The sequence below is a fragment of the Oncorhynchus nerka genome, linkage group LG20 (assembly GCF_034236695.1).
Source record: "Oncorhynchus nerka isolate Pitt River linkage group LG20, Oner_Uvic_2.0, whole genome shotgun sequence".
In the NCBI taxonomy this organism is placed as follows: domain Eukaryota; kingdom Metazoa; phylum Chordata; class Actinopteri; order Salmoniformes; family Salmonidae; genus Oncorhynchus; species Oncorhynchus nerka.
The window spans coordinates 92,495,867-92,509,728 of NC_088415.1; the positions used below are offsets into that span (position 1 = coordinate 92,495,867).

Below are 13,862 nucleotides of genomic sequence, written 5' to 3' on the forward strand. Positions count from 1 at the left end.
ATAGTGCAGTTAGTGTGAGTATGCAAAACACAGCTCTAGTTTCTGTGTTAAAATCTATGTTTATCCTAGAAAATACATTCCTGAACTCTATTATAATGATGTCATGTCTGTCTCCTTACGAATCCAGGTGAAGGGGAAACTCAACCTGTGTTCCCCGCCTGGGCTGGTGGCCACGGTGGGACTGGTGGTGTTGATGGTTGGGATAGCCATGGCTGTACTGGGCTACTGGCCACATGAAGGCCACAGCCAGGGGAAGGCATCCGGGGTATCACCAGGGGAGGAGCGGAGAGACAACGGCAGGATGAGCTACTCCAAGAGCCCCCTGGTGTCTGTCACCTGGAGCGATAATAAGGACAACAACACAGCCAACCAGACTGTTGAGGAGTTGACCAACCAGACTGTTGAGGAGTTGACCAACCAGACTGTTGAGGAGTTGACCAACCAGACTGTTGAGGAGTTGACCAACCAGACTGTTGGGGAGTTGACCAACCAGACTGTTGAGGAGTTGACCAACCAGACTGTTGAGGAGTTGACCAACCAGACTGTTGAGGAGTTGACCAACCAGACTGTTGAGGAGTTGACCAACCAGACCGTAGGGGAGTTGACCAACCAGACTGTTGGGGAGTTGACCAACCAGACTGTTGGGGAGTTGACCAACCAGACTGTTGGGGAGTTGACCAACCAGACTGTTGAGGAGTTGACCAACCAGACTGTTGGGGAGTTGACCAACCAGACGAGTGTCGAGTTGATGAGCCAGACTAGTGTTGTTGTCAATGGAAGTTTATCTGTACTTGTATCTGTTAATGGTAGTGTACTTGTATCTGGTAATGGTAGTGTACTTGTATCTGGTAATGGTAGTGTACTTGTATCGGTATCTCCCCCTCCTCCTCCTATACCCTCAGGTAGGTAATTTTTTACTAAGATATTTTTACTTACAAGACAAAACATTCATCAGGTTCTTCATTCTGTCTGCTTTGCAAAGGTTCTCTCGCTCTTATCTTGGTCAGGTCATTATTGTAAAAGAAAATGTGTTCTCAGTGACTAACTTGGTTAAATAAGGGGTAGTCATCCCCCCTCTTCTTCCCATCCTTCAGGCGGGTTGCTCTCTCAGTTCTTGGACAACTATCTGTCCTCAGACCACCTGAAGGTGTTCGGGCCCTTAGTCATGGGGATAGGCATATTTATCTTCATCTGTGCAAACGCCGTGCTTCACGAGAACAGAGACAAGAAGACCAAAGTCATCAACCTTAGAGATATCTACTCCACGGTCATCGACCTCCACAGCACACGGACCAAGGAATACTCGCCGAGTAACGGACTGGTCAACTACGTGCAGTCCAGAGGTAGTGTTGATTTACAGTGGCAAGAGAACAAAAAGGGGTTCTACCTGGAACCAAGAAGGGTTCTACCTGGAACCATAAAGGGTCCTACCTGGAACCAAGAAGGGTTCTACCTGGAACCATAAAGGGTTCTACCTGGAACCAAAAAGGGTTCTACCTGGAACCATAAAGGGTTCTACCTGGAACCATAAAGGGTTCTACCTGGAACCAAAAAGGGTTCTACCTGGAACCATAAAGGGTTCTACCTGGAACCAAAAAGGGTTCTACCTGGAACCATAAAGGGTTCTACCTGGAACCAAAAAGGGTTCTACCTGGAACCAAAAAGGGTTCTACCTGGAACCATAAAGGGTTCTACCTGGAACCATAAAGGGTTCTACCTGGAACCAAAAAGGGTTCTACCTGGAACCAAAAAGGGTTCTTTAAAATGGTTCTCCTATGGGGAAAGTCAAAGAACCCTTTTAGATTATAGATAGCATCTTATTTTCTAAGAGTAAATAGCTGTTGTTTTTAATGGTACAGAATAATGTATAGAATTACAGTGGCAAGGAAAAGGTGTGTGAACCCTCAGGAATTACCTGGATTTCTGCATAAATATGACATAACATGTGATCTGATCTTCATCTAAGTCACAACGATAGACAAACACAGTCTACTTAAACTAATAACACACAAATTATTGTATTTTTATTGTCTATATTGAATACATAATTTAAACATTCACATTGTAGGTTGAATTTTGGTTAGAGCTGCCATGTCCCATAAAGAACACTCGCAAAATTTGAATTTGCTATTCACAAGAAGCGTTGCCTGATGTGAACCATGCCTCGAAGAAAAGAGATCTCAGAAGACCTGAGATTAAGAGTTGTTGCCCTGCATAAAGCTGGAAAGGGTTTCAAAAGTATCTTTAAAAGTCAGTCCACGGTAAGGCAAATTGTCTATAAATGGAGAAATTTCAGCACGGTTGCTACTCTCCCTAGGAGTGGCCGTCCTGCAAAGATGACTGCAAGATCACAGTGCAGAATGCTGAATGAGGTTAAGAATAATCCTAGAATGTCAACTAAAGACTTACAGAAATCTCTGGAACATGATAACATCTCTGTTGACAAGTCTACAAAACGTAGAACATGAAACAAGAATGGTGTTTATGGGAGGACACCACGGAAGAAGCCACTGCTGTCCAAAAAAAACATTGCTGCACGTCTGAAGTTTGCAAAGGAGCACCTGGATGTTCCACAGCGCTACTGGAAAAATATTCTGTGGACAGATGAAACTAGTTGTGTTGTTTGGAAGGAACATACAACACTATGTGTGGAGAAAAAAAAGGCACAGCACACCAACATCAAAACCTCATCCCAGCTGTAAAGTCTGGTGGAGGGAACATCATGGTTTGGGGCTGCTTTGCTGCCTCAGGGTCTGGACAGCTTGCTATCGTCAATGGAAAAATGAATTCCCAATTGAAGCTCAACAGAAGTTGGGTGATGCAACAGGACAACGACCCAAAAGACTCAAGTAAATTAATAAAAGAGTGGCTTCAACAGAAGAAAATATTCCTTCTGGAGTGGCCCAGTCAGTCCTGACCTCAACCAGAGTGGCCCAGTCAGTCCTGACCTCAACCAGAGTGGCCCAGTCAGTCCTGACCTCAACCAGAGTGGCCCAGTCAGTCCTGACCTCAACCAGAGTGGCCCAGTCAGTCCTGACCTCAACCAGAGTGGCCCAGTCAGTCCTGACCTCAACCAGAGTGGCCCAGTCAGTCCTGACCTCAACCAGAGTGGCCCAGTCAGTCCTGACCTCAACCAGAGTGGCCCAGTCAGTCCTGACCTCAACCAGAGTGGCCCAGACCTCAACCAGAGTGGCCCAGTCAGTCCTGACCTCAACCAGAGTGGCCCAGTCAGTCCTGACCTCAACCAGAGTGGCCCAGTCAGTCCTGACCTCAACCAGAGTGGCCCAGTCAGTCCTGACCTCAACCAGAGTGGCCCAGTCAGTCCTGACCTCAACCAGAGTGGCCCAGTCAGTCCTGACCTCAACCAGAGTGGCCCAGTCAGTCCTGACCTCAACCAGAGTGGCCCAGTCAGTCCTGACCTCAACCAGAGTGGCCCAGTCAGTCCTGACCTCAACCAGAGTGGCCCAGTCAGTCCTGACCTCAACCAGAGTGGCCCAGTCAGTCCTGACCTCAACCAGAGTGGCCCAGTCAGTCCTGACCTCAACCAGAGTGGCCCAGTCAGTCCTGACCTCAAGAGAGCGGTTCACACCATCCCAAGAATATTGTGGAACTGAAACAGTTTTGTAAAGAGGAATGGTCCAAAATACAGAAAACGTTTGGTTGAGGTTATTGCTGCCAAAGGAGGGTCAACCAATTATTAAATCCAAAAGGTTCACTGACTTTTCCCACCCTGCACTGTGAATGTTTACACAGTGTGTTCAATAAAGACATGAAAATGTATAATTGTTTGTGTTATTAGTTTAAGCAGACTGTGTTTGTCTGTTGTTGTGACTTAGATGAAGATCAGATCAAATGTTATGACCAATTTATGTAGAAATCCAGGTCATTCTAAAAGGTTCACATACTTTTTTCTTCCCACTGTTTACTCAGGGCCTTTCAACCCCAGTAGAACACTAGAGCTTGGTGGCAGCTCCTGGCTTTCCAACACCGGGTCTGGCCACCAGGGGGAGTCCTTTATCCTTTTCCTTCCCACTGTTTACTCAGGGTCTTTCAACCCCAGTAGAACACTAGAGCTTGGTGGCAGCTCCTGGCTTTCCAACACCGGGTCTGGCCACCAGGGGGAGTCCTTTATACTCTTCCTTCCCACTGTTTACTCAGGGTCCAGCCACCAGGGGGAGTCCGTCAGCACTGAGCAGCAGTCCAGACGACCGTCGATTGCAGGGAGGCAGCGTAGCTGGTCTAGAGACAACCAGACATTCACAGACACTGTCTACAGTATCTACAGAGACCAGAAGTGCAGGTACTGTATATGATACAGTTTCTATAGCCTCGTTTGACAGTTCTGATCACGAGAGATCACTGTCTATTTCTCTAGATGCGTGAAGAAATATAGAATGTGACCTCGCATGATAAGGATGGTTGAACAAGCGTACATTGTATATGTTGCAAAATAAATGACATGTAACGTTTTCTAATCTTATCTAATCAGGTGTTCGGAGCAGGTGCCCTACCCCAGTCAGTGGGACTCAGAGCAGGCCTTCAGGAGGAGCTCGACGTCATTGACTCCCCAGGAGTTAACAGAGGGTCTAGCAATTACCCTTACTGAACACCAGGCGCTACAGGGACAGACCCTCACCCCACAGGGATCCCAACTATCCCCTTCCTCCCACTCATGTCTCCAGGGTGATGATGGAGATGGGGTCCACAGGGATCCCAACTATCCCCTTCCTCCCACTCATGTCCCCAGGGTGATGATGGAGATGGGGTCCACAGGGCTCCCAACTATCCCCTTCCTCCCACTCATGTCTCCAGGGTGATGATGGAGATGGGGTCCACAGGGCTCCCAACTATCCCCTTCCTCCCACTCATGTCTCCAGGGTGATGATGGAGATGGGGTCTCGAACAGTAAGCGATACATCAAACTGGAAACCATGGGCGGAGAGTCCTTCGAGGCAGTGGATGTAGCAACTTCCTGTGTGCCCGACTCGAATCAGGAAGAGGAAAGGGAAGTAGCAATCGTTCAGGGAGAAGAAGAAGAAGAAGGAAAAGGAGGGGGAGTCACCAGTCACCTTTAGCTCTTCTTGATCTGAACTCTGGATGATGTAATCCCCAGCTCTTCAACAGAGGAACCCTAAATAGTTATGCCTCGGCATGTTATCATTGAGATGGATATCAATAGGAAAATGCAGGGCTCAAACCCCATCTAGAATCAAGGTGCGGCCTAAGGGAACTCAGGAGATCAGAGGATGCTCAAACCCCATCTAGAATCAAGGTGCGGCCTAAGGGAACTCAGGAGATCAGAGGATGCTCAAACCCCATCTAGAATCAAGGTGCGGCCTAAGGGAACTCAGGAGATCAGAGGATGCTCAAACCCCATCTAGAATCAAGGTGCGGCCTAAGGGAACTCAGGAGATCAGAGGATGCTCAAACCCCATCTAGAATCAAGGTGCGGCCTAAGGGAACTCAGGAGATCAGAGGATGCTCAAACCCCATCTAGAATCAAGGTGCGGCCTAAGGGAACTCAGGAGATCAGAGGATGCTCAAACCCCATCTAGAATCAAGGTGCGGCCTAAGGGAACTCAGGAGATCAGAGGAGAGGGTGTGATCAGAGTGACTCCCAGTTCTTCAACAGATATGACATGTCTTGTCATGTTATTCTTTCCCATGTGTTTGGGATTGGGATTTGTAGCTGTACACAGTTGATGGCAATAGAACATGGACACTGGTATATATTTTATTTTACCTTTATTTAACCAGGCAAGTCAGTTAAGAACAAATTCTTATTTTCAATGACGGCCTAGGAACAGTGGGTTAACTGCCTGTTCAGGGGCGACAGATTTGTACCTCGGGGGTTTGAACTTGCAACCTTCCGGTTATTAGTCCAACGCTCTAACCATTAGGCTACCCTGCCACCCCAATGTATGTATGTACATGTATATATATATATATATATATATAAAATACCATTTTTTTTTAGGTCATTTTTTTTTAGGTCTGAAAGCCATGGACATCGTTGACTTTCAGATCACCAACATGAGGTGAACCAACAAATCAATATCTAAGGTATCTAGGTCAACTCAATATCTAGGTCAAATTATTCCAATGTTTTTTTTTCAATGTAACAAATGTAACAAATGTAACAAATGTAACAAATGTAACAAATGTAACAAATGTAACAAATGCAACAAATGTAACAAATGCAACAAATGTAACAAATGTAACAAATGTAACAAATGTAACAAATGTAACAAATGCAACAAATGTAACAAATGCAACAAATGTAACAAATGTAACAAATGTAACAAATGTAACAAATGCAACAAATGTAACAAATGTAACAAATGTAACAAATGCAACAAATGTAACAAATGTAACAAATGCAACAAATGTAACAAATGCAACAAATGCAACAAATGTAACAAATGTAACAAATGCAACAAATGTAACAAATGTAACAAATGTAACAAATGCAACAAATGTAACAAATGCAACAAATGCAACAAATGTAACAAATGTAACAAATGCAACAAATGTAACAAATGTAACAAATGCAACAAATGTAACAAATGTAACAAATGTAACAAATGTAACAAATGTAACAAATGTAACAAATGTAACAAATGTAACAAATGTAACAAATGTAACAAATGTAACAAATGTAACAAATGCAACAAATGTAACAAATGTAACAAATGTAACAAATGCAACAAATGTAACAAATGTAACAAATGTAACAAATGTAACAAATGTAACAAATGTAACAAATGCAATAATTTGTCTCGTAGATATTAATTTGTAAAAAAATAAAATACCTATAGTAGAATTATATTGTTCCTAATGTTCTACTAGATTTAATGAAACTGTGACACAAAATAAAGCTTTAGTTTAAAGACATAGTTTCTAGGTGTTTCTATGTGCCAGAAATGGAATCTCAGGTAGAATATCGTTCAGATTTCGTGACGAGTTGAGGTGAAAATGAGGTTTCGACTGTAGGATGTATGTTTAATTATGAATTAATAAAGTGGGCTCTAATGTAGATGGCCTGATACATTTAGCTGATCTACCCCCACCCCCCTCCCTTGTACATGCTGTACCAAAATAGCAATATTGACATTATTCACACACTCTATTCAATGAAAATCTAGTCAGTGAAAATGGTATTCTAAGCCACACGTCTCTACATCAGTCTAACATGTGTTATTGCTTTTTCTGTCAGCCTCAAGGTATTTTATGAAGCGCTCCTTCCTGTGGGTGTGCTTTGACCAGGGGTGCAACTTTCACTGGGGATGGGGTCCCCTCCCCCTCAAATTCTGAAATAGCATCCCCCCCACACACATTTTTGTCCCCCCCAGTTTTATCATTGGAACGTGATACAAAATGTGTCAAGGCTTTAGGACGATGAGGACTCCTCCGACTGGTCATGTAAAGCTGTTTGGAATGTTTATCAGACTGGATTTAAAAAATTATAATAATAATGTCCCCCCCCCCCCCCCCACACTTCTAACACTAAAAGTTGCACCCCTGGTTTTAACCAATTACTTTTACCAATTACTTTAACCAATAGGCCGTGTTTGAAATTAATGGGCAAACAATTGAAACCAAGAGACGTTCCGTAGTAGTAGCAAAGATGGTAACAGTATGAAGATTCAAACAAGCTTTTCCAATAGAAATCCTTGATCACACTTGTAGGCACTTTTCTGAGCTAAACTGACCAACAGATGCACCTCCAACAACACCTAAAAACTCACATAACACTGCCCCAATTTCTCTCTCAACCGTGTAAGGGCTTTTCTGCTTCACGCCTCCCCAGAGTGCTTGTTAAGAGAGACGCATCGCTGCGGCGCCCCACAAACATTCTGTCCCCCCACAAAAGAATCATACATAAATCATGTAGCAGATATAGGATATAAGGTAGAAAGCAGATGTGGCCTTTTCTGTAGCTTACAGGCTGGAGATAAAATGGATGACATTGTAATGAGACAGACACATTTTTAAATCATGCCGGTTTCTCCGATAGAGAAACCTAAATGGCGCCCAATCAGGTCAGAATAAAATAGACCATATGGAATGGACAATCAGGCCACCCACAGCTGCTGTCCAGGAGATTCATCCCATGTGCTAAATTGTCATGATCAGTGTTTTCAAGTTTGTATCTGTATCAATTTGACATAGCGGGGAAAAAAAACTTCTGATTTCACGCTGTGTAAATGTAACCGATGTGAAATGGCTAGCTAGTTAGCGGTGGTGCGCACTAACTGAGACCTTGAAGTAGTTGTTCCTCCTGTGCTCTGCAAGGGCAGTGACTTTTGTGGAGCGATGGGTAACGATGCTTCGTAACTGATATTCAGAGCTTAAATAGCCAAATGGATTAGTCACAGGAATCAGGACTAATAAAGCCAATGCAATGGCCTGTTTTACAAATGTTTTCCCTACCACATTGCATTCCTACAATTCCATTGTGGGCTGACATGGTAGACTCAGATTTTTATTAGGTTTGGACGAGCCTTGATTTGAACCAAAACATATATGTCTATAAGTGACGTCTTTTCACCTTTCATTCAGAACCGAAAATGAACCTGAATTCAACGTCTGGAAAAATATATATATATATATTTTAGACGTGTCAAGTTTGTCACTCTTATTAGGTTTGAGTAATAACATGATCGGAATCTAAATTGTGCTTTTAGATTATGAGAAAATTAACAACCAAAGAAGATTTTTTTTTTTAACTTCTTGAAACCCCAAATCCCGTCCTGGTCCGTTTGGTCTGTTTCGCAAAAGCGTTCCCGGAAATCTCGCGATGTTGCGCCTCTGGGTTTAAAAACTCTGTGGTCGTAGTGCCTGTAAAAAACCTTCCCACCCGAAGCAAGTTAGTTGTGAAGAAAACAAATCTGCGATCAACGTCGCACTGTCGGAAATCCTTCTCCTTTAGGACAGTTTTGTCACATCTGTGGTCGCGAAAGAGTTGTGCGAGGGTTTCTGAGAAGAACACGAGTCAGGTAACGTGCTTTTAGTTGGAGATAATGTGTGTGTTGTTTTTTTTTTTTTTCATGGGACAGAATCAAATCTGGTAAAGTGTATTTTGTTAGAAGGAGCGACAGTGCTGATCTGACTGATTTGAACCAGATGTTGCAGACCATAAGTTGACTTGTCAAAATGTGTTGTGCCCTTTCATCTAGAGACTAAAAGCACGTTATGATTCAGCACCAAAACGACATTTCGGGAATACATATGATCATTTTGAGAAACAAATATGAGACTGCATATTTCACCACGTGTCAACGTTTTGAATATATATGTATCCCAAAAAACAACTATAGGCTGCGGTTATTTGGTAAATGTGAAAATGTGACCCTGTGATCGCACTCTGTCGCAGGACACATTTCACTAAAAAATACTATTCTTTGCGCTTTTTTTGCCTAAACTCTTCCCAAACCGACACTCAGTTTGACAATGAATGATCGAGGTGTTTTTTTGTTGAGGTTTTTATAGCAAAATCAATACATTTTGTAAATAGTGCACATATTCAATACTGCGGTGGTGAACAGGGGTACAATACATGGTGATATTAAGCGCGGGAGTTATTAACATAATAGTTTTTGTCCTTCAACTGGGACCTGTCTGTCTGGGACCTGTCTGTCTGGGACCTGTCTGTCTGCTACTGGCAACTGACATGGTGAGTACCACAGCAATATACTCCATGTAGCCTCAGGTTTTTTATTTATTTTACAATAATTTTACATTTAATCTTGCCCATAACATTGTTCTCTCAACAAATGAAGATACTGTACACCCTCTTAATTAACATATTCTTCTTATCACCAGTTGAATTGAAACGCCGTGCTTAAACATCAAGATATTACACTGATGATTTTAGTGAAAGACAGTTCCAGGAACTAATCATACCAGACATGTTATTATCTTGGTAGGCAGAATAAATACTCCCGTATCTGATAACCCAAAGCCTGTCCTGTGATTGTGACATCACATCAGATTGATATCAGCACTTTTAACAGAATTCCTTCAACGTGAGACCTTCCTGAATTCAATTCAATTCAAGGGGCTTTATTGGCATGGGAAACATGTGTTAACATTGCCAAAGCAAGTGAGGTAGATAATATATAAAGTGAATAAATGACTTAAATGTAATGTAAATGTAATATATAAAGTGAAAAACAACAAAAATTAACAGTAAACATTACACATACAGAGGTTTCAAAACAGTAAAGACATTACAAATGTCATATTATATATATATATATGTACAAATAGTTAAAGGACACAAGATAAAATGAATAAGCATAAATATGGGTTGTATTTACAATGGCACCTCCTTGTTTAAATTGCTGATCAAGCTCAACTTGTTTTCCTGTACACACACACACAGACACGCTCATCTGACCGAGAGCAGATCTCTTCGTATGCAACAGATGGGTTTAGGTTTGGAAAGGGGAAGTGTAATTCAGTCTGTTCTCATGTGATGTTTTCTACTTGTTTCTTCTGAAGAGTGTCTGAGGACTGAAGAAGTTACGTAACTAAGTTGCTGACCATAGATAGAAAACAGTCGTCGGTCTATGTCAATGGTGCTGACTATATCTGCTGACAATGAACTAGCGCCGACTAATCCTATTGGTTGTGGTACATATGTACGTGACTTATCATCATAATGGTTTTCAATTCTGGATGTAGTTTTGACTCAAAACGGGGCAGTACGTATGTTATTTTGTTGTCTCGTTCTTTTTCACTATGAGCAATGGTCAGTGGTTGAAAATGGTTCATTTTATGAACTAGAAAAATATAGAAGGGGAAAATAAATAAATAGCGTCTGTCTTTTGTCCGGTTAGATCTTAGGAACAGTGGAGGCTGTTGAGGGGAGGACGGCTCATGATAATGGCCCGGAAAGGAATAGTATCAAACACATGTTTTTAAATATGTTTGATTCCATTCACTTCATTCCAGCCATTATCGTGAGGCCGTCCTCCCCTCAACAGCCTCCACTGTTTAGGCGATAGGAGCGGGGTAAAGTCCATGGAACGTCACATTTATTGTTTTGCCAGTTATAGTTAACTTACTATTGAGACCTACTGTAGTGGGGTCAACACTGAGAGGTGAAACATGGTATTGAGACCTACTGTTGTGGGGTTAACACTGAGAGGTGAAACATGGTATTGAGACCTACTGTAGTGGGGTCAACACTGAGAGGTGAAACATGGTATTGAGACCTACTGTAGTGGGGGTCAACACTGAGAGGTGAAACATGGTATTGAGACCTACTGTTGTGGGGTCAACACTGAGAGGTGAAACATGGTATTGAGACCTACTGTAGTGGGGTCAACACTGAGAGGTGAAACATGGTATTGAGACCTACTGTAGTGGGGTCAACACTGAGAGGTGAAACATGGTATTGAGACCTACTGTTGTGGGGTCAACACTGAGAGGTGAAACATGGTATTGAGAGTTAACACTGAGATGAAACATGGTATTGAGACCTACTGTAGTGGGGTCAACACTGAGAGGTGAAACATGGTATTGAGACCTACTGTAGTGGGGTCAACACTGAGAGGTGAAACATGGTATTGAGACCTACTGTAGTGGGGTCAACACTGAGAGGTGAAACAATCATAAGGTGTACTTTACTGTGTCTGTATGCTTGTGTTTACACAGGCAGCCTAGTTCTGATATTTTTTTTACACTATTTGGCATTTTGACCAATCCGATGAGCTCTTTTGACCGTATGGAATTAGGCTGCTTTTACACAGGTAGCCCATCTAGCTGAGGCATTTGAATCAATCATATTGTCATTTTGAGACTGTAATACTGACACAACATCGTATTTGTTCAGGAGGCAAAGTCACTCTCCTGTCTTACACTTGAGAGCTATTTGGCAGGACTGTGTGTGAGAGAGAGAGAGAGACACAGATTGGGGTTAAAGGTCAGTCACGTGTGATAGCTGGTCTGTCTTTATCATGATGTAGCAATAAGCTGCACAAAGGTTGAAGAAACTCCACCACACACACTCAGCATACCCTGACACACTCAGCATACCCTGACGCACTCGCTGGTAGAGAAAGAGGGAAGGAGACAGTGGTGTATTCCACCTGCAATCACATGACAGCTGAGCTGAGTAGAGCCTGCACAGTGGCTGAGTAGAGCCTGCACAGTGGCTGAGTAGAGCCTGCACAGTGGCTGAGTAGAGCCTGCACAGTGGCTGAGTAGAGCCTGCACAGTGGCTGAGTAGAGCCTGCACAGTGGCTGAGTAGAGCCTGCACAGTGGCTGAGTAGAGCCTGCCTAGTGGCTGAGTAGAGCCTGCCTAGTGGCTGAGTAGAGCCTGCCAGTGGCTGAGTAGAGCCTGGATAGTGGCTGAGTAGTAGAATAGAGCTGAGTAGGTCGGTGTCGTCATCACAGACTTGTGCCATCAGCAGAGAGACTTTACCCCCCTCACCTTGCCTCAGTCCCTTCTGCCAAGTGTGTACAGACGCTGTCCTTCCCTCCTTCCCAGTCTCAATGTGGTCTGATCTCTAACTCTCTCTCTCAGACACAGACACACACACACACACAGAGAGTGTGGTCTGGGCAACACGTGAGCATTAGCTTTGCGTAGGCTAGCAAAAACTTCCTTGGTGTTGGTGAAGAGGGGTGTGATACCGGATCAATCTCGCCTGGCACAGTGATGATAACCGTTATCTATCTCCCAACTCTTCAGTATGGCTTGGACCTTGGTTTTTGCCTTGTAAAGCTATGGTGCTGGAGATGGTGGGTATCTATGGGTATTAATAGTGGAGTGGAGTGCAGTGCTTAGGGTTGGCCTCTCTTTGAAGGCTCTTTCAAGTGGGCTGTGGTGACGTCTCTGAAATGACTCCCTACCTACTCCCACAGGGCTCTGGTCAAAAATAGTGCACTATATAGGATAGAGGGTTCCATAGGGCTCTGGTCTAAAGTAGTGCACTATATAGGGAATAGGGTTCCATAGGGCTCTGGTCTAAAGTAGTGCACTATATAGGGAATAGGGTTCCATAGGGCTCTGGTCTAAAGTAGTGCACTACATAGGGAATAGGGATCCATATGGTTCTGGTCTAAAGAAGTGCACTATATAGGGAATAGGGATCCATAGGGTTCTGGTCTAAAGAAGTGCACTAACTCCTATCCCTGTCCTGGTTCCTAACTCCTAGCCTTGTCCTGGTTCCTAACTCCTAGAGCTGTCCTGGTTCCTAACTCCTAGCCCTGTCCTGGTTCCTAACTCCTAGAGCTGTCCTGGTTCCTAACTCCTAGAGCTGTCCTGGTTCCTAACTCCTAGAGCTGTCCTGGTTCCTAACTCCTAGAGCTGTCCTGGTTCCTAACTCCTAGAGCTGTCCTGGTTCCTAACTCCTAGAGCTGTCCTGGTTCCTAACTCCTAGAGCTGTCCTGGTTCCTAACTCCTAGAGCTGTCCTGGTTCCTAACTCCTAGAGCTGTCCTGGTTCCTAACTCCTAACTAACTCCTAGAGCTGTCCTGGTTCCTAACTCCTAGAGCTGTCCTGGTTCCTAACTCCTAGAGTCCTGGTTCCTAACTCCTGGTTCCTGGTTCCTAACTCCTAGAGCTGTCCTGGTTCCTAACTCCTAGAGCTGTCCTGGTTCCTAACTCCTAGAGCTGTCCTGGTTCCTAACTCCTAGAGCTGTCCTGGTTCCTAACTCCTAGAGCTGTCCTGGTTCCTAACTCCTAGAGCTGTCCTGGTTCCTAACTCCTAGAGCTGTCCTGGTTCCTAACTCCTAGAGCTGTCCTGGTTCCTAACTCCTAGAGCTGTCCTGGTTCCTAACTCCTAGAGCTGTCCTGGTTCCTAACTCCTAGAGCTGTCCTGGTTCCTAACTCCTAGAGCTGTCCTGGTT

General features: G+C 43.8%; 1 protein-coding gene across 1 annotated transcript; it reads left to right on the forward strand.

The window, feature by feature from the left end:
- The first annotated feature begins 103 nt into the window (after window positions 1-103).
- LOC135563125 (uncharacterized) lies at window positions 104-6,212 on the forward strand. The gene is made up of 4 exons (XM_065006103.1): window positions 104-909; window positions 1,066-1,402; window positions 3,843-4,300; window positions 4,490-6,212. The coding sequence occupies exons 1-4, from the start codon at window positions 104-106 to the stop codon at window positions 4,815-4,817; spliced, it is 1,929 nt and encodes a 642-aa protein (XP_064862175.1). The 3' UTR covers window positions 4,818-6,212.
- The last annotated feature ends 7,650 nt before the right edge of the window (window positions 6,213-13,862 follow it).

What these genes read in the sequence shown, in the direction of transcription:
- LOC135563125 (XM_065006103.1), top strand. Translation starts at nt 104, where the DNA reads ATGTCTGTCTCCTTACGAATCCAGGTGAAGGGGAAACTCAACCTGTGT. An exon ending in CCTATACCCTCAGGTAGGTA is followed by an intron (nt 910 to 1,065) that starts ATTTTTTACTAA and finishes AATAAGGGGTAG; the next exon opens with TCATCCCCCCTCTTCTTCCC. An exon ending in TCTACCTGGAACCAAGAAGG is followed by an intron (nt 1,403 to 3,842) that starts GTTCTACCTGGA and finishes ACTTAGATGAAG; the next exon opens with ATCAGATCAAATGTTATGAC.